The 25,354-nt window shown below is 42.3% G+C and overlaps 2 protein-coding genes across 16 annotated transcripts in view; one reads left to right on the forward strand and one right to left on the reverse strand.

Moving 5' to 3' along the window:
- The window catches only part of ascc3 (activating signal cointegrator 1 complex subunit 3), a 258,535-nt gene that overhangs the window by 184,989 nt on the left and 48,192 nt on the right, over positions 1–25,354 (forward strand). For 5 of the 14 annotated variants that reach the window (XM_061819562.1, XM_061819557.1, XM_061819563.1 and 2 more), the window contains 5 exons: positions 1,547–1,684; positions 5,117–5,237; positions 12,751–12,883; positions 13,235–13,360; positions 16,828–16,941. In XM_061819562.1, the coding sequence (XP_061675546.1) occupies positions 1,547–1,684; positions 5,117–5,237; positions 12,751–12,883; positions 13,235–13,360; positions 16,828–16,941 (632 nt within the window). Of the gene's footprint in view, positions 1–1,546; positions 1,685–5,116; positions 5,238–12,750; positions 12,884–13,234; positions 13,361–16,827; positions 16,942–17,124; positions 17,273–25,354 lie in introns of those variants that run through there. The other 9 variants (XM_061819564.1, XM_061819561.1, XR_009794992.1 and 6 more) reach the window with 6 other exon arrangements.
- Positions 1–25,354, reverse strand: part of LOC133500627 (uncharacterized) — a 70,792-nt gene that overhangs the window by 23,812 nt on the left and 21,626 nt on the right. The window contains exon 2 of one of the 2 annotated variants that reach the window (XM_061819572.1): positions 18,484–20,610. The exons of the other annotated variant lie outside the window; for it this stretch is intronic. The gene's annotated coding sequence lies outside the window, so the exon portion shown is untranslated. Of the gene's footprint in view, positions 1–18,483; positions 20,611–25,354 lie in introns of those variants that run through there. 2 annotated transcript variants of the gene reach the window in all.

Consider the following 25,354-nt stretch of genomic DNA (forward strand, 5'->3'; position numbering starts at 1 on the left):
AAAAACATTTTGGCAAAAGGCTGTAATATAAAATTTGATCAAAGTTAAGCACTGTGAATACTTTCCAAGTCCACTGTACATAAGAGCCTTAACCTTTCACCTCTTTTTTTCTTCTTCTTCTTCTTTTCCTTTCGTCTTGTCCCGTTAGGGGTCGCCACATCATGTCATCTTTTTCTATCTCAGCCTATCTCCTGCATCTTCCTCTCTAACCCCAACTACCCTTATGTTTTGCCTCACCACATCCATAAACCTTCTCTTTGGTCTTCCTCTCGCTCTTTTGCCTGGCAGCTTAATTCTCAGCACCTTTCCACCAATATACTCACTCTCTCGCCTCTGAACATGTCCAAACCATCGAAGTGTGCGCTCTCTCTCTTTCACCTCTTTTTTTACTCTATAATATTTGTATAACATTTGTTGCTTTCCATTTGTTTTTATTTTTTCTGCTATTGAGATTTGTGGAGCAATTTTTCAGACCACTATTTTGGGCAGTAACTTAAAAAGTTCCGCAAAGAACGAAGTCACTGTCTAATGCTTTTCTACCCTAATTTTTAAAACGGTTTGCTCAAAACAGGACAAGCCGAAAGAAAGTTAGTTAGCCCATATGTGCAGGCATATTTTGACCTTTAAAACAAGTAATGTTATGTATTGAGATAATTTTCTTGTGGGAAAGCAGAAGTCATCATATTCTTCATGAGTCTGTGATTTCTGATTGTCCGGGGTGCTGTGAAGATAGGATAAATATACGGGAAGCAAGGGAGATGAACAATGGGGAAAAGGACAGATGTCAGTTAATGTTCTCCCCCCTCGTCTTCCCTTTATCATTATGACATGTTGCCATTGAGGCAAGGATTTGTAACTTTATGATGCGTTTACACCGGATGCAAAGAGAAGTTCAGTTGCCAGGAGGCGTATTAAAATGGCATGCACCAAGCATTCATCGGTGGTGGTACCCGGAAAGCAGGAAGATTGGGTAACTGTTGAATGTGGAGTGCCATTTTTTTTTCATTACAATAATATAGTGTTTATTTAATCAAATTTATTTCAGAAAGTATTACTCGGTAATAGTCGCAAGGAGTCAGCTTTCAGGTGATTTTCATGACAAAATATTGCCGTTCCCTGACATTTGACAGCTCTGCTTTTGACCCGTGAGTGATCGCCACGTTCTTTTCCTCTGCCATGCACATTTTCATTTCTGTTATCAGTCAATGGGCTTTTCTTCCACTTATGAGAATTAAACGATTTGATCTTTCTTTGGAGAACTGCTCAGTGCTTAGAAAAAGGTGGTACTTAATGTAAGCTTTAAAAATCTGAATCGCATATTCTAGCAGCATTGCTGAAGACCTCATTTGACATCGCTTTTGGTGATGCAATACCAGTTATTTCGGACCCTGTTTTGTTTTTCATTTCAGCCATTTTTCATGCTGTGCGCGTGCATTGAAAGCAAAGTTGACTTAGAGTTAGACCAGCCTTATTTCTGGTTAATTAAAAACACTAATGTAGACCTAATCTGACTTCTGTTACTTTTCTTTGGTCTGTCTGTCTGTAGATTGAGGACATCATTGCCACAATACGGGATTCTAACTTGAAGCTAACTTTGGCATTTGGAATCGGAATGCATCACGCTGGTCTGCATGAGCGAGACAGAAAAACTGTTGAGGAACTGTTTGTCAATTGCAAGATCCAGGTATAATCATGCTACGTGCACCAACCTTCACTTGAAAACACTTTGTTAAATAGTAGTACTAGATGTATAATATAGCTAGAAAAGAATGTCTTAGTTAGATAATTGAGGCCAATATTTCAACATAAAAAGAGACCAAAAATATGAAAAGCATTAAAGGACAAAGGAGGCCAAATACACATTGGAATCACTATCATAAGAACATTAACAATTATCAAACTGGGAGACTGGCAGTTTAATGTTAATACTACAATGGAAAAGACACCAGTCTACATTACTACCCACAAAATATGAGAATAGTATTTTTGATTTTGACTTTTAGATTATGGCGGCGCACACGGACACAGCTATCATTGCTTCTTTCATAATCTGTCTTAGTTTTTTTGGGCACTTTACCTCGGCACTGTACTGCTACACCCGCCAGGAACTATTGTTCCTCGCATACCAGCACAAAACAACAGTCTCAAGCAACTTTTACCGCAAACACAACATTCCAGACAAGCTAGCGAGATTGCTCGGCTTGCCATGCTTTGTTGTCAGGCCAACGAACTGGCGCAGGTGGAGAAGGGAGTGGAAAAAGAAGTAGAGCCATTGGTCCAGCCGCCTGGAAAAGCCTCAGCAGTCTGTCACCCTGCTGCCTTTTTTTTTAATCCAGTACAGTGCATTTTCCAGACCATACAAAACAAGTTGTCCATTGAAGTGGGGCACAGGTATCCAGCACAAAGCCTTATTAATTGGTCTTTAAATGAGTTGAGTGTGACACAAAACGGGTACAGTGTCCAGCAGGTGGACAAGGCCTGGGTAGCTGTACAAAATTTTATGAACCCAGGACTCCATTCATATCCAACGTATCGACTTGTGAGCACATGATTTACATTTTTTGCGCAATGACTCCAGGAGTTGGCAGAATGTACAATGAAGAAAATAAGTATTTGAACGCCCTGCTATATTGCAACTTCTCCCACTTAGAAATCATGGAGGGGTCTGACATTTTCATCATAGATGAATGGGCACTGTGAGAGAGATAATCTAAAAAGTAAAATTCAGAAATCACAATGTATGATTTTTTTTTTTTTTTAAACTATGTGATACAGCTGCAAATAATTATTTGAACGCCTGTCTATCAGCTAGAATTCTGACCCTCAAAGACCTGTTATTCCCCTTTAAAGTCCACCTCCACTCCATGTATTAGGACACCAGAGACAAAATGTACAACTCCACACGGCTGGAAAGGGCTACGGAGAAATTGCCATGCAGCTTGGTGAAAAAGGGTCCACTGTTGGAGCAATCATAAGAAAATGGAAGAAGCTAAACATGACGGTCAATCGGAGTGGAGCCCCATGCAAGATATCACCTTGTGGGGTCTCACTGATCTTTAGAAAGGTGAGGAATCAGCCCAGGACTACACGACAGGACTTGGTCAATGACCTGAAAAGAGCTGTAACCACCGTTTCCAAGGTAATACGCTAAGATGTCGTGGTTTGAAATCATGCATGGCACGGAAGGTTCCCCTGCTTAAACCAGCACATGTCAAGCCCTGTCTTAAGTTTGCCAATGACCATTTGGATGATATAGAAGAGTCATGGTAGAATGTTTTGTTGTCAGATGAGACCAAAATGCAACTTTTGGCTCATAATTCCACGAACCGTGTTTGGAGGAAGATGAATGATGAGTTCCATCCCAACAACACCATCCCGACTGTGAAGCATGGTGGTGGTCACATCATGCTTTTGGGGTGTTTTTCTTCACATGGGACAGGACGCCTGCACTGTATATTAAGGAGAGGATGACCACCACCATGTATTGTGAGATTTTGGGGAACAGCCTCTTTCCCTCAGTCAGAGCATTGAAGATGGGTCATGGCTTGGTCTTTCAACATGACAATGACCTGAAGCACACAACCAGGAAAACCAAAGAGTGGCTCTGTAAGAAGCATATAAAGGTTCTGGCGTGGCCAAGCCAGTCTCCAGACCTAAACCCAGTAGAAAATCTTTCGAGGGAGCTGAAACTCCATGTTTCTCAGCGACAGCCAGAAACCTGTCTTATCTAGAGAAGATCTGTGTGGAGGAGGGGGCAAAATCTCTCCTGCAGTGTGTGCAAACCTAGTGAACAACTACGGGAAACCTTTGAACTCTGTAATTGCAAAGACTACTGTACCAAATAATTAACATTGGTTTTCCCAGGCGTTCAAATACGTATTTGCAGCTGTATCACACAAATAAATCACTAAAAAAATCATACATTGTGATTTATGAATTTTTCTTTTTAGATTATCCCTCTCACAGTGGACATGCACCTACGATGAAAATTTCACACCCCTCCATGATTTCTAAGTGTGAGAACTTTCAATATAGCAGGGTGTTCAAATACTTATTTTCTTCACTGTAAAATGACCTCCCCGGATTTATATCGAAATAAGTGGTTAGTGGTTACAGAAAGGCTGGGATCTACCTTCGACAGGAAAGTTGAGCTCAAGTGATCCCTATTATTAAGACGGAAAGCTACGATAGTAATGAATATACTTTTTAGGAAGATGTAATGGTGGACGACAACAGATGGTTGTTTGTTTCCATGAGCCCTGCGATTGGCTGGCGCCCAGTTCAGGGTGTACCCTGCCTGTCACCTATAGATAGTTGGGATAGGCTCCAACATGCCCTCAACCCGAGTTAGGACTAGCAGTACAGAAAATGAATGAATTATGTTTCATATCCTATAAAGAAACAAAATAGCCAAAACACAATTTTTGGTCGTCTAGTGGTAACTGTTGAGAAAACCTATGTAAAAGAAATGACATTTTAGACATTCAATATTTCTGCAGGTGGTGCATTTGGTCTCTTGCCATAGAGCTCTGCTTGTGATTTGAAGCACAAAGTGCTTCATCCCATTTTGCTTAATGTGAAAATTGGTTGCACATGACCCTATTTCCAGCCGAGCTATCCTATTCTTCATGCCTTGTAATTTGAAATTTCTCAGGTACTCTCTGTACTTTTGTTCTTGTCTTGTGTGAACAGTTGATTATGTGACCTTAACTCCTGTCCTGTGAAGATGCCTTTTACAGGTTTTTGAGTAAATTTGCATGAACACATTCCGTACTATTTATTTAGAATCACCAATGTAATGGGAAATACCCTGACGCCCAAACAGAATTGTCAGTCACATTCTCCAATACTTTGCCTCACAGGAAAAAAAAAGGTAGATTCAAACCAAACGTGCCTTCTTTTTTGTGTATCCAATCCAGATGTAAATATCTAGAAATAAAATTTAAAATATTGATCATTTCATATTTATCTATTCAAGTCAAACCCAAGTTTCAGTTAACAAAAAAAAAAAGAATTCTCACTTCACTGCTTAATGAAGGGAGTATATTTATTTTTTTTGATAAATGTGATTCAGTAATGTAACTAAGTAACTAATCTGAGTTGTCTGTATTGTCAGGTTTTGATTGCCACAAGCACTCTGGCTTGGGGAGTAAACTTCCCTGCTCATCTGGTGGTTGTCAAAGGAACAGAATACTATGATGGAAAGACCAGGCGATACGTTGACTACCCTATTACAGGTATACATTCTGAGCATTAAGTTTTCATCTTCTTGAATTTAAAAAATATGCTAAGATTAAAGTGCATGTGTAGGTTGTGCTTGTAAACCATCGATACACCTTGGTGTGTAGTTTCAAACAAAAAATGTAATGTAAATGAAAACTGCATTACACTGTATGTCTTTACGCCTCTACAGTGAAGAAAATCAGTATTTGAACACCCTGCTATATTGCAAGTTCTCCCACTTAGAAATCATGGAGGGGTCGGAAATTTTCATCCTAGGTGCATGTCCACTGTGAGAGTGATAACCGAAAAAGAAAAATCCAGAAATCACAGTGTATGATTTTTTTTTTTAATGATTTATTTGTGTAATACAGCTTCAATTAAGTATTTGAAAACCTATCAGCTTGAATTCTGACCCTCACAGACTTGTTAGTCCATCTTTCAGTGATGGAACTTCTCCGGATTTTCAAATTTTCATGAAAATTGCTCCGGAAAATTAAGGAAACATTGCCTAAAATTAATCCGGATATTAGTTGACAACATTGAACGAACACGCATTTGAGTTCGTTGTTTTGCTTTCATGAGCGTAACCATGTTGAGGCACTAACACGAGTAACAGTAATGCCCCTCCCTTCGCATTCTCTCTAGACGTCTCTTATTTTGTGTAGTCTTGACATTAATTTCTGTGTTTATTTCATAAACGTTGTTAACTAAACAAGACTGTTCCAAAACAACCGGTGTCACCCGGAAACAGGAAATGCAAGTTAACCGTACTGAGCATGTACGTGTTGGGCTGAAAGCGCATGTTCAGAGTTACTAAACGTAATGCGAGGGGATTTACGTCAAAAGTCATCAGCATCATGAGCAATGTCAAAGGAAATTCAGTTAGAGAGTGAGTGCTCATTGCGTCGATCGAGAGGCAGTGTGACGGCGTGCATTTAACTTTTATTCAGATAGTTTATCAGATCAAGAATTTTTGATGAAAATTTTTAAATACCGTTTTATATCATGTTCTACTAATATCAGTTGAAATTGGAAGTTATAATTTGAGTTTGAACTTTTAGTTTTCTATTTTAGTTATGTATTTCTTTATTTTATTTTTAATTTACAGTTATGTAATATTAATCCAGTAAGTTATTTTAAGGCCATCCCGAATCACAGCCAGAACTTTATCTGCGGGCTAACTTTGTCTGACCACATCCGTTTATTTTTCAAATGAGTTACTATGTATCTCAAAATGTTAAAGGCAACTCATTACGCTTTTAGTATTACTAGATCTATATCTAAGATAGTGAGCAATGTGGTGGAGTGTATCAGTACAATGCAACATAAGTTTGAGACCAAAACGTTAATAGTAATGACTACAGATCAACTTCTTTAACATGTTTTGCTGTACAGTGTAGAAATTCTAGGATATATTTTCGTGTATATTCTATATACGATCATATAATGTGGGGAAAAGGATGATTTTAGATGTCTTTTTACTGAATAGTTCACTTAATTTGTCTTGAGATAAGATGGCATATTTTAAGCATATTTTAATGAGAAATGTGATTTTGTACTATCCAGTGAAAGGGGGATGGGGGAAAAAATCTGGTCATGGCCCTTGGGGAACTTCTGCCCAATTGTTTTTTTGGTCAGGACTTAGAAATTTTACTTTGAATTTTTGTCTGAATTTTGTCCACAAATATCGCCAGAATGCACCACAGCCATCCATTTTTTTTTTCAAAAATTTTCCCGGCGGGGTCCAGACCGCCCTAGCAGGTCACACCTTCAGTGCTCGCATTTGTATTTTCATTAATTTTCACGAAAGTCCACTTTCATCTGTAATCTTTAAAAGTCCACCTCCACTCCAGGTATTATCCTGAATCAGATACACCTGTGTGAGGTCGTTAGCTGCATAAAGACACCTGTCCACCCCACACAATCAATAAGACTCAAACTTGTCACATGGCCAAGACCAAAGAGCTCTCCAAAGACACCAGAGACAAAATTGTACAACTCCACATGGCTGGAAAGGGCTACGGAGAAATTGCCAAGCAGCTTGGTGAAAAAAGATCCAAAGTTGGTGCAATCATTAGAAAATGGAAGAAGCTAAACATGATAGTTAATCCCAATCGGAGTGGAGCCCCGTGCAAAATATCACTTTGTGGGGTCTCAATGATCCTTGGAAAGGTGAGGAATCAGCCCAGGACTACACGACAGGACTTGGTTAATGACCTGAAAAGAGCTGGAACCATCGTTTCCAAGGTGACTGTTGGTAATACACTAAGACGTCATGGTTTGAAATCATGCATGGCACGGAAGGTTCCTCTGCTTAAACCAGCACATGTCAATGCCCGTCTTAAGTTTGCCAATGACCATTTGGATGATACAGAGGAGTCATGGGAGAAAGGTTTGTGGTCATATGAGACCAAAATGGAACTTTTTGGTCATAATTCCACTAACCGTGTTTGGAGGAAGACGAATGATGAGTTCCATCCCAAGAACACCATCCCTACTGTGAAGCATGGGTGTTGTAGCATCATACTTTGGGGGTGTTTTCCTGTACATGTACATGTGGCCGTGTATTGCGAGATTTTGGGGAACAACCTCTTTCTCTGTCAGAGCATTGAAGATGGGTCGCAGCTGGGTATTTCAACATGACAATGACCCAAAGTACACAGCCAGGAAAACCAAGGAGTGGCTCCGTAAGAAGTATATCAAGGTTCTGGCGTGGCCAAGCCAGTCTCTTGACCTGGATTTTTTGTCTTTTTAGATTATCTCTCTGATAGTGGACATGCACCTACGATGAAAATTTCAGACCCCTCCATGATTTCTAAGTGGGAGAACTTGCAATATAGTAGGATGTTCAAATATTTAGTTTCTTCACTGTAGTTCGACTGGTAAATTGAGAGCTTTGCCTTTCGACTTAGCTTCCTCTTCACTACAACAGACCGATACAAAGTCCACATCACTGCAGGCGCTGCATCGATCCATCTGTCAATCTCCCGCTCCATTCTTCCCTCACTCGTGAAGACCCCAAGATACTTGAACTCCTGCACTTGGGGCAAGATCTCATCCCCGACCCAGAGAGGGCACGCCACCCTTTTCTGACTGAGGACCATGGTCTCAGATTGGAGGTGTCGATTCACATCCCAGCCACTTCACACTCTGCTGCGAAATGCTCCAGTGAGTGTTGGAGATCATGGCTTGATGAAGCCAACAGAACCAGATCATCTGCAAAGAGCATAGATGCGTTGCTGAGGCCACCAAACCGGACAGCCTCTTCGCCTTCGCTGCGCAAAGAGATTCTGTCCATAAAAGTTAAGAACAAAATCAGTGACAAAGGTCAGCCTTAGTCCAACTCTGTTTTCCGGCAGTACGGACAAAACTCTGACAGAGGTCTTACAGGGACCGAACAGCCTGTATCAGAGGGTTCAGACCCCATATTCCCAAAGAACTCCCCACAAGACTCCTGCAGGGACACGGTCGAACGCCTTCTCAAAGTCCACAAAATACATGTAGACTGGTTGGGCGAACTCCCATGCACCCTCAAGGATCCTGCCGATGGTGTAGAGCTGGTCCACTGTTCCACAGCCAGTGCAAAAACCACATTGCTCTTCCTGGATCTGAGATTCAACTTCCCCACAAACCCTCCTCTCCAGCACTCTTGATTAGACCTTACCAGCAAGGCCGAGGAGTGTGATCCCCCTATAGTTGGAACACCCCACTCCCACCCCCCGTTCCCCCTTCTTGAAAAGGGGGACCATCACCCCAGTCTGCTAATGCAGAGGCACTGTCCCCGATGTCCATGTGATGTTGCAGAGGTGTGTCACCCACAACATCCAGAGCCTTGTGGAACTATGGGTGAATCTCATCAACCCCTGGGGCCCTGCCACCATGGAGCTTTTAAACCACCTTGATGAGCTAATCCCAGAGATACAAGAGCCTACCTCAGAGAACCCAGACTCAGCTTCCTCATGGGAAGGCTGTTGATGGGATTGAGGAGGCCTTTGAAATATTCTCCCCACCGACTCACAACATCCCGAGTTGAGGTCAGCGGTGCCCCATACCAACAATACCCAGTGTTGATGGTGCACTGCTTCCCCCTCCTGAGACACCGGACGGTGGACGAGAATTTCCTCGAAGCCATCTTGTTGTCATTCTTCATGGCCTCACCAAACTCTCGCTAAATGTGTACTATGATGATGTCAGAGCCCTACTAGCTTTATATTCCATTTGCATTTCGTTTATGTATTTAGGACATACACCATTTAGTGATTTATAGACCAGTAGCAGAACTTTAAAATCTATTCTAAAGCTGACTGGAAGCTTGTGTAAAGCTTTTAAAATTTAACTAATATGCTCTGAGTTTGTTCTGGTTAGAACTCAGGCTGTAATATTTGAATGAGCTGCAGCTGTTTAATGCTCTATTTGGAGAGTCCAGTCAGAAAACCATGCAGAGGCACTGTCCCCGATTTCCACGCAATGTTCCAAAGGTGTGTCAACCGTTACAGCCCCACAACATCCAGAGCCTTTAGGAACTCTGGGCGAATCTCATCCACCCCCGGGGCCCTGCGACCAAGGAGTTTTTTTTAACCACCTCGTGAACCTCAACCCCAGAGATAGAAGAGCCAGCCTCAGATCATCCAGACTCAGCTTCCTCGTGGGAAAGCGCGTTGGTGGAATGTCTTCGAAGTATTCTCTCCACCGACTCACAACATCACAAGATGAAGTCAGCCGTGCCCCGTCCCCACTATGCACAATGTTGACGGTGCACTGCTTCCCCATCCTGAGCCTCCTGACCCTCCAGTGTCTCAGAATTTCCTTGAAGCCGTCTTGAAGTCGTTCTCCATGGCCTAACCGAACTCCTTCCACGCCCGGGTTTTTGCCTCAGTGACCACTGAAGCTGTATTTGGCTAGGCCAACCGGTACCTATCAGCTGCCTCGGGTGTCCCACGGGCAAAAAATGCCCGATAGGACTCCTTCTTCAACTTGACGGCATCCCTCACTGTTGGTGTCCACCAATGTGTTCGGAGGTTGCCGCCATGACATGTTCCGACCAGCCTTACGGCCAAACCTCCATTCGACCCCCTCAGCAATCGAGGCGCGGAACATCGTCCACTCAGACTCAATGTCCCCCGGCTCCCCCGTCATGTGGCCAAAGTTCTTTCGGAGGTGGGAGTTGAAATTTCTTCTGACAAGAGAATCTGCCAGCCGTTCCCAGCAGACCCTCACAATACGTTTGGGTTTGCCATATCGGACCGGCAATTTCCCCCCACCATCACAGCCAACTCACACGGTCACAATCACATGGTGATCAGTTGACATCTCCACCCCTCTTTTCTCCCGAGTGTCCAAGACATGCGGTCGCATGTCCAATGACACGATTACAAAATTAATCATGCGGCCTAGGGTGTCCTGATGTCAGGTGGGCATGTGGACATCATTATGCCTGAACGTGTTCGTTATTGACAATCCATGATGAGCACAGAAGTTCAGAAACAGGACACCACTTGGGTTCTGATTGGGGGGGGGGTTGTTCTTCCTGATCACGCCCTTCCAAGTCTCACTGTTATTGCCCATGTGAGCATTGAAGTCGCCCAGCAGAATAATGGAGTCCCCAGAGGGAGCTCTCTCCAGCACTCACTCAAAGGACTCCAAAAAAGGTGGGTACTCTGAACTGCTGTTTGGTGCAAAGGCACAAACAACAGTCATGAGCGCCTACCTGAGGCTACCCTCTTATCCACTGGGGTAAACCACAATGTACAGACCCTGAGCCGGGGGGCAATAAGTATACCCCCACACCGACTCGGCGTCTCTCACTGTGGGCAACTCCAGAGTGTAACAGAGTCCAACCCCTCTCAGGAGGAGTGGTACCAGAGCCCAAGCAGTGCGTAGAGGCGAGTCAGACTATATCAATATCAAAGAGGTGACATTCCATGTCCCTAAAGCTATTTTCTGTAGCTGTGGATTGGATCACAAAGGTCTCCGCCTTTGGCCACCGGCCAAAATCCAGAAATCACAATGTATGATGTTTTTTAACAATTTACTTGTGAGATACAGCTGCAAATAAGTATTTGAATACCTCAGAAAACCAATGTTAATATTTGGTGCAGTAGTTTTTGCAGTTCTTTGCAATTACAGAGGTCAAATGTTTCCTGTAGTTGTTCACCAGGTTTGCGCACACTGCAGAGGGATTTTGGCCCACTCCTCCACACAGATCTTCTCTAGATAAGACAGGTTTCTGGCTGTCGCTGAGAAACATGAAGTTTCAGCTCGCTCCAAAGATTTTCCATTGGTTTTAGGTCTGGAGACTGGCGAGGCCACGCCAGAACATTTATATGCTTCTTACAGAGCCACTCCTTGGTTTTCCTGTCTGTGTGCTTTGGGTCATTGTCATGTTGAAAGACCCAGCCGTGACCCATCTTCAATGCTCTGACTGAGGGAAAGAGGTTGTTCCCCAAAATCTCATAATACATGGCCGCAATCATCCTCTCCTTCATACAGTGCAGTCGTCCTGTCCCATGTGCAGAAAAACACCCCCATGCTTCACAGTAGGGATGGTGTTCTTCGGATGGAACTCATCATTTGTCTTCCTCCAAACACGGTTAGTGGGATTATGACCAAAAAGTTCAATTGTGGCCTCATCTGACCACAAAACATTCTCCCATGACTCCTCTGTATCTTCCAAATGGTCATTGGCAAATTTAAGACGGGCCTTGACATGTGCAGGGGAACCCTCCGTGCCATGCATGATTTGAAACCATGACATATTAGTGTATTACCAACAGTCACCTTGAAAACGGTGGTCCCAGCTCTTTTCAGGACATTGACCAAATTGTGTCGTGTAGTCCTGGGCTGATTCCTCAACTTTCTAAGGATCATTGAGACCCCACAAGGTGATATCTTGCATGGGACTCCACTCCGCTTGAGATTGACAGTCATGTTAAGATTCTTCCATTTTCTAATGATTGCTCCAACAGTGGACCTTTTTTCACCAAAATGCTTGGCAATTTCTCTGTAGCCCTTTTCAGCAGTGTGGAGTTGTACAATTTTGTCTCTGGTGTCTTTGGACAGCTTTTTGTTCTTGGCCAGGTTACTGACAGGACAGGTGTCTTTATGCGGCTAACGACCTCACACAGGTGCATCTGATTCAGGATAATACATGGAGTTGAGATGGACTTCTAAAGATGGACTAACAGGTCTTTGAGAGTCAGAATTCTTGTTGATAGATGTTGTTCAAGTACCTTTTTGCAGCTGTGTCACAAAAATAAATCATACATTGTGATTTCTGGATTTTTCTTTTTAGATTATTTCTCTCACCGTGGATGAAAATTTCAAACCCCTCCATGATTTCTAAATGGAGAATTTGCAATATCGCAGGGTGTTCAAATACTTATTTTCTTCACCGTATATATACACGTGCACACTGACTTCTATTGGGGAGTATTGGGGCCTTACAAGTGAGAGTGAACTAGGCAACAAGCAACCATAATGTCTCGATGGAATTTAAATAAAAACCTATGAATAAACGTATCTCTGTAGATGTTTTGCAGATGATGGGGCGAGCAGGTCGACCTCAGTTTGATGACCACGGCAAAGCAGTTATTCTTGTCCATGACATCAAAAAAGATTTCTACAAGAAATTTCTCTACGAGCCTTTCCCTGTTGAGTCCACGTCAGTCCAAGAATGTATTCCCTTCCCATACAATAGAGGGAAAGGTTTTTTACTGTATTGGCATTTCTTCCAATAATTCAAGAAAACAGACTGAAATTATTATTTGACCTTTTTATTTTTTTAATGTTAAGTGCACATGTTAACGTTATCAAAATTTATGTGGGAAAACATAGTTAACAATAAATATCACAGGTTACATAGCATACAGTATATGGAGTTTTGACATGGGGTGGGGAGTTTGATGGAAACATTGTAAGACGTTATAAGGCCTTCATTTTCATTCACACATTCTTCAAATTATTATTATTACTATTGTCAAATGTAAAGATTGAGTGATTGTTGTATCCTTAGCCTCCTTAGTGTGCTGTCAGACCATTTGAATGCAGAGATTGCTGCAGGGACGATTTCTTCCAAGCAAGATGCAATGGACTACATCACCTGGACTTACTTTTTCAGACGACTGGTGATGAACCCCAGGTGAGGTTGTTTCATTTATTTATTTTTTTATTAAGTAGAAACTTAAAAGGCCACTGTCATGAAATGCATGATTTTTAGTTTATTCATGAAAAAACAGCAGCCGACATGAACCCATGCGTTTTTTCACCACAAAACATGATTTTGACGAATACAGATTTTTGTAACTCCCGCCATGCACATCCTCTCGAGGGATTTGTTTTCGAGAAGCAGGAAGTGATGTACAGGGTCGTAGAGAAATTTCTTGTAGAAATCTTTTGTGATGTCATGGACAAGAATAACTGCTTTGCCATGGTTTTGGCCGTGATCACATATCATCTGAACATGGCTCGAAAACAATAGGGTAATATTGCCCCAGTAACTTCACTCGGTTGTGTGATGTTCTCTTCTTCGAAAAGAGCTTCCGTTTCAGAAGGGGTGTGTTCGTCTCCCATAGTAGGGTCCACCACGTGTTTTAATGGCGAATGTCCGGGGTGACGTCACAAACAGGATGCAGCCAATATGGCGATCACTTGGATGTAGTCGAATGACACTTCTGCAACTTTGCGCATGGGTGATGCGCTCTCCGCTCATATTTATTTTTTGGTATAGACATCAAAGTGAATAATGATGTATGTATTTTTCATTACAATATCTATTTTAGAATGTTTATAGGTATGACACTTGACCTTTAAAGGGCCACTGTCGTGAAATGCATGATTTTTAGTGTTATTAATGAAAAAACGGCACTCGACATGGACCCATGTGATTTTACCCCACAAAATATGATTTTGACATATAGAGCTTTTTGTAACTCCTGCCATGAAAATCCTCTCGAGGGATTTGTTTTCGAGAAGAAGCAGGAAGTGACGTACATGGCAGGACTGACCTCAAGTGGACTCGTTTGTTTCTATTAGTATAACCTCCGGAAATGTAGCTCGTTGTCCCTTCATCTTAGCTAAAATGCCCGCTCGTTGCATTGCTGGATATTGGTTGAACACTCGGGAGGATGGAATTATCTTTCATAATTTTGCAATAAACCTGGTTCGTCTTGAAAAATGGATTGCACTGGTGCAAAGGACGAGAGCTTCGTGGGTTCCAAATGACAGGTGTATAGAGCTACAAAAAAATGGTTTGGGGCTGATCATGTACTCGGTCTCTCATAACGTAACGAAAGATCCGCGTACGTATGACAGGCGTGCTAAATGAGTCGATGTGCGCGTCGGACGGTGTCAAGGCTGCCGCGTTGACTCACGGAAGGCAGTGGCTATGAACAACGCTCCCGACAGTGTACTGACCAGAAAAATAGCTTCTTTTTTTTTTTTTTTACTGCGCATACAATACAAGACCGCGTCAGCCGCTGAAATGGCATTAAATGAAATTATGAAAGATGTTAAATTTTCGAAGGAAAAGAAAAGTTTCGATTATTTTTTCTTGGTGGCCTGATAAACTTGTCAGTGTAATTTTTCAACTGTAAAAGCGACCACTGCAGTGAAGCCTATGCGTATTTATAGAAAACTGTGCATGTTTTGTGTCAGAGAGAGAGAGAGAGAGGAGAGAGAGAGAGAGAGTGATTACACAATGCGATGTTTCCCCAAGAGCCATGTTTTACGACTTATGACGAGGCTTTACAAGATTGACGAGTTTTGGGGGGGGGGGACATAACCGATCACCAATTCGATCACAAGATGACGTAATCTATCAATTTAAAGGACTTAATTTATTCATTCTAGTATTATTCATTCTAAAGCACAGTGATTCCCAGCCAGTGTGGCGTGGCACATTAGTCTGCCATGAGCAATCTTCAGGGGTGCCATGAGAAATTATCGAATTTAACTTAACCCTGCTCCAAAAAATTACTAAAGTTAAGATTATACAAGAAATAATGTATTTGTTCCTCTATTTTTGCCAGGGAGACATAGTGACAGACAAAACAAATGAATGTTCCTCTATTAGCTGGAAGGAAGTGCAGACGGTAATTACTGTGTGTTAATTAAACTCCTCTGACACGTACAATTTATAAAAAATGTTCCTCATAAATTTTACTTGTAGGTGTGAGTGTGAATGGTAGTCTGTTGATATGTACCATGTTATTGGCTGGCGACCAGTTCAGGTTGTACCTCACTTATCATCCGAAGATAACGTGGACAGGCTCCAAGCACGCCATTGATCCAAGTGAGAATAAGTGGTACAGACATTGGATGGGTTGATTCGTGTTAATTAAGTAAATGTAACAAGAGTAAATGTAGCACATCACTACGCAAGTCTGATCACACCTATCGTCGTAAAACATTATTACTAATATCTCAGTTTCCACGAAAAAGTACCCATAACAATAGAGAATCCAATATCTGTAGGATTTCTTTGTGAATGCTGAGGGGCCCTGGGCAGGTGTGGAGATCACCACCTCTAAACCTGAGACCATGCAGGATGACAAGCCGAAAAGGAAAGATGTTGAAAATGTAAAAATACATTTAACTTTGAATGCACATTGATAACTATCCCAATCTAATAACTTAATTCAATCAATAAAAAAATAGCAAAACACCAGAATATTAACGGAGATGATGAATAAACTTGATCTTGTCACGAACAAGGAGGATAGGACCCAGATGCAGAAGCCGAGTTACAAGTGTGGATTTTAGCAAGGTTTATTTCCAGGCAGAGATCATACATGGGAAGGCAGTCCAACAGCAATGCTATCACTAGGAAAGGCTTGGTCCAAAAAACACGAAGCAACGTCAAAAATCAAACATTCCAAAACATGAAAACAGAACTTGACTTGATGTGGCTCCATCACGCGATGACATGGCACGAGTTAGTTATGCGAGCAGATACTCATGAACGCACATGCATACACATACAGTGCAATGATCTGGCAACAAGTGGCATGAAAACCAAGGCTTAAATAAACAACGTAACCAGGGTGCAACAAGGTGCAGCAGCAGACTCGAGGAATTGGCACAGCCACACCCAACCCTGCCGCGGCTGCTTTCAGACACCCGATTTAACTTCTCACTTCCGCAGCAGCGCGCACATCCGTGGCACGCGTAGTGCACGAGCTCGCTGCGCAAGGGGCCGTGGAGAAACACACCCCTGACATTTATTACGTTTTGTAAAAATGTTAGGGTTAACTATTTTTAGGGTCATTCAGGGAATTTGAAAAAGCTTTTTATTTTATTTTTTTCCGCCTTACTTGATAATGTACCCCACACAAGCTACAAAATGTCATTATCCATCCATCCATTTTCTGAACGACTTATCCTCACATGGGTCGTGGGAGTGCTGGAACGTATCCAAGCTATCATCAGGCAGGAGGCGGGGTACACCCTGAACTTGTTGCTACCCAATTGCAGGGCACATCGAGACAGACAACACCTTGGGGCAATTTCGAGTCTTCAATTAATGTATGTCTTTGGGATGTGGGAGGAAACTGGTGTGGGCATAGAAAACCCACACATGCACAGGGAGAATATGTAAACTCCACACAGGCGGGGGCCAGGATTTGAAAGTCTCAACGCCTGCATGAAGCTTAATCTGACGATATATGAAACAGACTCCAAAGCCATAGGCAAAACCGTGCAGCACCAGATGTCACATCAATGGTAAGAAGTACTTTTTGTCATCATTGGTGAGCAACAACGTAACAATGTTATTTAAAATAATTCAGAGACTTAATGTACTCTAAAAGTGTTGGTCTTACATAAATGCGCAAATATACCTGTACTTAGTTTTTAAAATACTGTATGGCTCCTTTGAAATTACATTATAAAGTATTTGGCCTTTAGGCTTTCAGTTGAAAAGGTTCCCGACCCCTGCTTTAACCTGTGGTTCCACCATGCCACCATAACATCATCAACATGATCCAAGTAACTTGCACATTAGTGGAGTCGAAACCAGCAACGTATTGCAGTCTTGACTTCCCAACACAATACAGTAAGTACCTCAACGTGAAGAAGCACACCATTAATTTCACTACCAGTTGTGGTCCATGAAGGCAACTTTGTGTGGGCATGCCTTTGTCTGTGCGTGTACATAAACGTGGAAGTGCATGACATACACACGCACATCTACACGCACGCATACACACAGCATTGCTCCCACTATAGTAATTTTGATGCCAACAGAGAGAAACCTTTTTTCTAATAATGTGACATCAACCATGTGGCACCTTCAACCGGCTCACAGTCTTGACTCCAGACAAATTTGACAGTTTTCACTTTTTATCGTACTGTAAATATTACTTAAAATAAGCATTGTTAGTCCTTGATTCATTTCTTACCCTTCGTACCGATTTATGACAGGGCACTTTGGTATCAATAAACCCACTGTGCATTTCACAATCGATTCATCCATCCATTTTCTTAGCCACTTATCCTCACAAGAGTCGCTGGAGTGCTGGAGCCTATCCCAGCCATCAATGGGCAGGAGGCAGGGTACACCCTGAACTGGTTGCCAGCCAATCGCAGGGCACATAGAAACAAACAGCCGCACTCACAATCACACGTAGGGGAAATTTAGTGTCCAATTAATGTTGCATGTTTTTGAAATGTGGGAGGAAACTGGAATGCCTGGAGAAAACCTACGCAGTCATGGGGAGAACATGCAAACTCCACAAAGGCGGGTTGAACCTGGGACCTCAGAATTGTGAGGCCAAGGCATTCCAGCTGGTCCACCATGCCGCCATTTTACAACCAATAAAACTGTTCTTAATGTACAAGAAAAAAATATCAACAATTCAATACACTTTTTACTTAGGAAAACAAAAATATAGTACAGCGACGGTGAAATTGGGCATTTCTATGCACTTTTATGTGACTACATCATCACTGTGCATTGTGTAATTAACACATCCCAATTGCTTTCTTCTTATTGTTGACAAAAAGAGATTTCTCAGTCAAATGACAAGTAACATAAAAATAACAGCACTGAGAGATTAAGTAGTGATGGGATGATGATGATGATGATGATACCTCAAGGAGTGTGTTGAGATTCTACACAAAATGTCGGCACTGGATTGACAGTGTTGGCTCCTCAATGATGACCCTTGCTGTAGTTCTAAAATCATTGCAAGTAAAAAAACTGAAATGGCAAATTTATCTGATAAAATAATTTTAAACATTTTAACTTATGTATAGAATTTTGTTCACTTAAGTATTCAGTCATAAGACTAAAATGTGATTATTTTATGCATTTTTAATTGAGGAACAAAGTTTTTGATGTGATTGCTCCAAATAGATTTCTCCTCTTAGACGCCAGTTTCCCTGCCTTTGATGGAGGGAAAAAAAAGCTTTCACAGAGTACAGAAGATTGTGAACATAAAAATTTAAGTACACATTGACAAGGTTCAGGAGCTCCCTGAATCCTTCATTTTCAACAGTGGTGACAGGCTGACAATGATCGTGATCACCACAATCTCATCCACTGCAAGCCAAAAGGAAAGATTTCTTTGAAACAGTGTTCCCCAAACTGAAATGACTTCCGGAACTGATTAACTTTGTAAGTACAGGTACCACTTTATATGTATGTACAGTGCCTTGTGAAAGTATTCGGGCCCCTTGAACTTTTCAACCTTTTGGCACATTTCAGGATTTATACATGAACATATAAAATGAAAGTTTTTTGTCAAGAATCAACAAGTGGAACACATTTGTGAAGTTAAACAAAATTTATTGGATATTTTAAACTTTTTCTTAACAAATTAAAACCTGAAAAGTGGGGCGTGGAATATTATTTGGCACCCTTGCATTAATACTTTGTAGCGCCACGTTTTGCTGCAATTATGGCTGCAAGTCGCTTGGGGTATGTCTTATCAGTTTTGCACATCGAGAGACTGAAATTCTTGCCCATTCTCCCTTGCAAAAAGCTCAAGCTCAGTGAGGTTGGATGGTGAGCGTTTGGGAACAGCAGTCTTCACCTCTGCCCACAGATTCTCGATTGGATTCAGGTCTGGACTTTGACTTGCCCATTCTAACACCTGGATGCGTTTATTTGTGAAGCATCCCATTTTAGATTTGGCTTTATGTTTTGGATCATTGTCCTGTTGGAAGGTAAATCTCCGTCCCAGTCTCAGGTCTTTTGTAGACTCCAACAGGCTTTCTTCCAGAATGGTCCTGTATTTGGCTCCATTCATCTTCCCATCAATTTTAACCATCTTCTCTGTCCCTGCTGAAGAAAAGAAGGCCGAAACCATGAGTCTGCCACCACCATGTTTGACAGTGGGGATGGTGTTTTCAGGGTGATGAGCTATGTTGCTTTTACGCCAAACACATCGTTTTACATTGTGGCCAAAAGGTTCGATTTTGGTTTCATTTAACCAGAGCACCTTCTTCCACATGTTTGGTGTGTCTCCCAGGTGGCTTGTGGCAAACTTTAAATTAGACTTTTTATGGATATCTTACAGAAATTTCTTCTTGCCACTCTTCTATAAAGGCCAGATTTGTGCAGTGTACGACTGATTGTTGTCCTATGGACAGACTCTCCCACCTCAGCTGTAGATCTCTGCAGTTCATCCAGAGTGATCATGGGGCTCTTGATTGCATCTCTGATCAGTCTTCTCCTTGTTTGAGGTGAAAGTTTCGAGGGACGGCCAGGTCTTGGTAGTTTGCAGTGGTCTGATACGCCTTCCATTTCAATATGATTGCTTGCACAGTGCTCCTTGAGATGTACAAAGCTTGGGAAATCTTTTTGTATCCAAATCCGGCTTTAAAGTTCTCTACAACTGTATCTCGGACCTGCCTGGTATGTTCCTTGGTCTTCATAATGCTCTCTGCACTTTAACAGAACCCTCAGACTATCACAGAGCAGGTACATTTATACAGAGACTTGATTACACACAGGTGGATTCTATTTATCAACATCAGTCAACATTGGATCATTCAGAGATCCTCACTGAACTTCTGGAGTGAGTTTGCTCCACTGAAAGTAAAGGGGCCGAATAATATTGCACACCCCACTTTTCTGTTTTTTATTTGTTAAAAAAGTATAAAATATCCAAGAAATTTCATTCCACTTCACGGTTGTGTGCCATTTGTTGATTCTCGACAAAAAAATGAAAATTTTATGTGTTTGTTTGACGCTGTATATACGTATATGTATGTACACACACACATGCCCCCACACACACAAACACACTCACACACTTGCAGACTTGCCTCGCTTGTGCGCTTCTGCTTCCTCCTTTACCCACCGTGGTGCACGCACTGTGGGCGCAATACAAGAGGTGGCGTCAGAGTTGCTGTAGGCACCCAGACCAGAATGCAGTTCTGTAGCTCCTTAATGAGAGTAGACTTTTAACTTCCAGTCAATTTTCATCATAAAAGACACAGACACGTGAATTGCCAGACAACAAAAATGATATAAATTGGTCATTCTTTCTCCGTGGCCCAATAACAAATGCCTCATGGCCCGGTGCTGTTCCGCAGACCGGTGGTTGGGGATCACTGTTGTAAAATGTTATTAAAGGACTGTACCTTTGACAAACAATGTAACAAAGTGAAAGTCACTGATGGTGAAGTGGTATACATGCCTGACTTTGGTATGGGCAACGTGGGATCAATTCCCGCTCAATGATGGTGTCTATGTGCCCTGCAACTAACTGGTGACCAGTTCAGGGTGTAGTCCAGCTTTTGACCGATGTTAGCTGGGACAGACTCCACCACTTCTGTGATTATTGTGATAGTAAACAGCTTACAAAATGGACTGTTACAGAGTGACACAAAGCCTTTTGTGAATAAAAATTATTTAGGAAAATGTAAACGTAATGCCCCCTGTTTAAAAACTACTGGTTTAAGTAAAAAGCAGTGTTATGTGTGTCAAGTGCGTTTTCATTGCATGAAGGACCGAGTATTGGGTGAAAGATATGGTGCCCTTGTATATCGCAAGTTCCGTGTCGCTCTGTCTTTGAGGCCACTGCGTGTTAGCCAGGGGTCGGACAATTATGGTCCGCCACCATCAGTTTCCACTATCAGTGCAAAATCTCTTGGTACCAAATGTGAAGATGGTGGCGCAAATAGGTGCAATGGCTCTTGCTGTCCAGTTTTCGGGGTTTTCTTCTTAATTATTTTGGTGTTACTTGTAGATTTCTGTAAAGCCACATTACCGATAGCCTCCAAAAACATGAGTGATCTTGGCCTGAAACATTATCTCAATCACAGATGACTATCAACAGAAAAAAAAATATTCCGAAGGATGTTTCAAGACCACTGGGGTGTGGATAGTCAGTCCACCCGGCAAGCAACGGAGATGGCGGTGCGACGGCAAAATCAAGGATGTCACTCAGGTCTGGCTGCTAAGCTAAGGAACCAACCTCACAGACCACCACTCCCAAGAATCTTTCTGACTGACCGCCGATCCATCACCCGCAAAAGGACCAAATTGGAGTTGCCATGAACTTGGTAAATTGGTAAACCATGAACACCTTTGTCCTGAACTGCAGTGTTATTTTCATTACCGAAATATCTGGCTACATCCGTGAATCCCAGATGCTGCAGTTTTGTTAGTGGACCGCACGCTACACCAGCAGGACAAGACCGAAGTCTCTGGTAAGAGCAGAGGGGGCCTTTGTGTTTGTGTACGGCGAGTCTGGTATTGTAACAGCAAAGTCATCAACACCCACTGCTCTCCTTATTTAGAGGTCCTTGCAGTCTCGTGCAGACTTTATCTGCTAAGGGACCTAACGGTAGTCATTGTGATAGCTGGTTACATCACACCGGATGCTAACATTAGCACAGGACTTAGCCGTCTGCTTGCGACTGAAAACAAACAGCAGCCCCCCCCACCCTGAGGGAGTCTTAATTGGTGCTGTGAAGTGTCCCACCAGAGGGGATAAAATTGCAGATCATGTCTATTGAAATATTAAACATGCATACGGAGACATGCCCCTCCCTCATCTTGCTGGATCTGACCATGATTGTGTGTCCCTCACCCCTACATACATCACTTTACGAAGACAAATAAGGCCACTAAAAAGTACAACCTGGCATGTGAATACTCTCACAACAGCAGGACTGGTTTTCACACACTTTGGGGGAGTTATCTGAACATCAGAACCTCCAGGAATACACAGACGTTGTTCTTTCAAATATCAGAAATATACACTGTAACTGTCAAATGAAGGATCCGGGTTTTTCCCTGTCAAAAATCCTGGATGACCTGGGAGACTCCTGAGATGCCATAATGCTGACTTCAGCTCAGGGGACAAATCAGTAAAGCGCTGCCAGGGCTGATTTAAACAGAGGCATCAAAGAGGCCAAGGCAGCCTTCGAAAGGACATTGAGGAGTACTTCACAGAAAATAACTCCAAAAATGACGGGGGAAGGGTTACAACAAACCAAAAGCTACAACAAGAATCACTAGATGTGTGCCAATACAGACACCTTGCTGGCAGAGGAACGAAACCATTTCTTTTCCCACTTTGAAACTGATAGATCAGATTCAGTCTCAGTACATCCACCTCCCATCAGCAGCACACTAACGCTTCAAGAACTTCAATTGAGACGTGTGTGGTCAGGACTGTAGACACCAAGAAAGCCCAGGTGAAGAGTATGCGAAAGTACGTAAAGCCTTTGCTAATCAGATGACCAGTGTTTTCACAAAAGTCAACTGTTCCTTGAAACAATCTATCCCCTCCTGCCTGAAACTGGCATCAATCATCCCCGTCCGCAAAAACCCAGCCAGTGAAAGTGTGAATGATTACAGGCTTGCTGCACTTACACCTGTGATCATAAAGTGTTTTGAGAGGCTGGTTGTATGTCACTTTAGGACTCACTCCCTCCCTCACTTAACCCGCAGCAGTTTGCCTACAAAGGAATCCGGTCCACCATGGATGCCATCGCAACAATTTCTCACTGTACCGAGTCACCTTGAACACGAAGAGATCAGCTCCTCCTGGCTTTCTACAGAGTCACCGTGGAGGTCATCATCACATACTGCATCATAGTTTTGTAATGCTCCGTTTATAACAGCAGACAGGAGAGCTTTGCAAAGCCCGATCAACAGCGCCCAGAAGATGGCTGCTCTCTACTCTCCCTAGAAGACATTGCCTGCTCTCGCTATCAAAGCAGATCTATTAACATTGCTAAGGACTCTTGCCACCCTATTCACTACCTGTTAAACCTGCTGGCCTCTGGCAGGCATTACAGGTTCCACAAAACCTGGACAAACCAACATGAAACATTTTTGTTTTTCCTGGATCCATTAACACCTTGAAGTCTCAACACCACCGAACATAAACACTACCTCACTACACACCACCAAAAATCTATGCAACTGCACTTTTGTTTTTGCTTTTGTTATTTCTCTGTGCAATAACAAACTACAACTGTGCCATAATCTTATCAGAATCAGCTTTATTGGCCAAGTGTGTAAAAACACACAAATTTTTCTCTGGCAGTTGGTGCTGCCCTTGTCCAACATTCAGAACAAAGAACAAGACATTTCTGTTTGTAGGAACTATTCCTTATAAGAGTCGTGCAAGATGTAAAATCTTAATTTAGAATAGGTAAGAGATATGTGTGTTAACGTCCCACATTGAATTAAACTTTTACCGTTTGCAGCTCCCGTTACAGACCAGTGCAATCACAATTGTGCAAAGGGAGCAGTTTAAAGTGACGAATTGTGCGATAGTCTACAAAATATATTACTAATACTAATACTGATTGGACCAGCAGAATATGATTGAGTGTCCTAAAATGGCACTAGGCAGAAAATAGTAGATTCGCTGATCAAAAATTGAATGACTTAATTGTCAGACGGAAAAAAAACAACACCTGCTAGTTTTGACTCATTGATCTGTAGCGCTTTCCTGACAGAAGGAGCTGGAAGAGCCGGTGGCCAGGATGACAAGGGTCCGAAAGGATCCAGCCTGGTCTGGACCGAGTTCGCGTTGCGTGAAAGTCCTCAATAGTGAGTGGCGTGGTGCCGACAATATGTTAAGCGGTTTTGATTGTCCATTGCAGTCTGAGTCCTTTTTTGTGGAGGCACCAAACCAGACCGTGATGAAGGTACACAGTACTGATTCGATGACCGCTGTGTAGAACTGTCTCAGCAGCTCTTGTGACAGGCCGTGCTTCCTCAGAAGCCACAAGAAGTACATCCTTTGCTGGGCTTTTTTGAGAATGGAGTTGATGTTCGTCTCTCACTTCAGGTCCTCTGAGACTCTAATTCCCAAGAACTTGAAGGTCTCGACGGTTGACACAATACCACTCCATATCTGGACATGGGCAATAAGACACTTCACCTTATTTTTTAGTTCTTTTATCTTTTAGATCACTGCACCTTGATTGTGAATATTTTATCAGAGGTACTTTATCTTAGGTCTAACATGTTTTATCCCATTGTATTCATGCAGTGGTACCTCTACTTACGAACACCTCTAGTAACAAAAAATTCAGGGACGAAATGCCTCCTTGGAAAAAATATTGTCTCGATTTGTGAGGCGTGATAGAGCTGCTCTCCCATTGGCTTTTTTTGTAGCATCTTGCTGGCCTCCCATTGGCTAGAAAGTATTTCAATCTTTATCCAGCATGCACATCTTGTATCTTGGTTTGTGTGGCCCGATAGAGCTGCTCTCCAATTGGCTATCACCATAGCATCTTCCTGGCATCGCATTGGCTAGATGGCACATTAATCTTTACCCATGATGCACATCCTGTATCTTCGTTTGTGTGGCCCGATAGAGCTGCTCTCCAAGTGATTATCACCGTAGCATGCTCTTGGCATCCCATTGACGAGGAAGGGGTGTCAGTCTTTACTTGTGATGCTTTTCGTTTCCTTTGGATACTCAAGTGTCACCTAATCAAACGCTGTCACGAGCGAGCGCACATTGGAAAAGTACAACTTTTTCGTGAGTTTTTTGTGTTTTTGCAAGTGTAGTCATTTTTCTTCACCATGGACCCCAAGAAATTAAGTGGAATTAAGTTGTGCGCGTGTATCCATTCATGTGTGATTCTCTTTCTCTTTTGTGTGTTATGGTACTTATTTTTGATTTGTGCGGTGTCAGTTCGTCAAAGATTTGTT

Source organism: Syngnathoides biaculeatus, chromosome 5 (genome assembly GCF_019802595.1).
Source record: "Syngnathoides biaculeatus isolate LvHL_M chromosome 5, ASM1980259v1, whole genome shotgun sequence".
Taxonomy (NCBI): domain Eukaryota; kingdom Metazoa; phylum Chordata; class Actinopteri; order Syngnathiformes; family Syngnathidae; genus Syngnathoides; species Syngnathoides biaculeatus.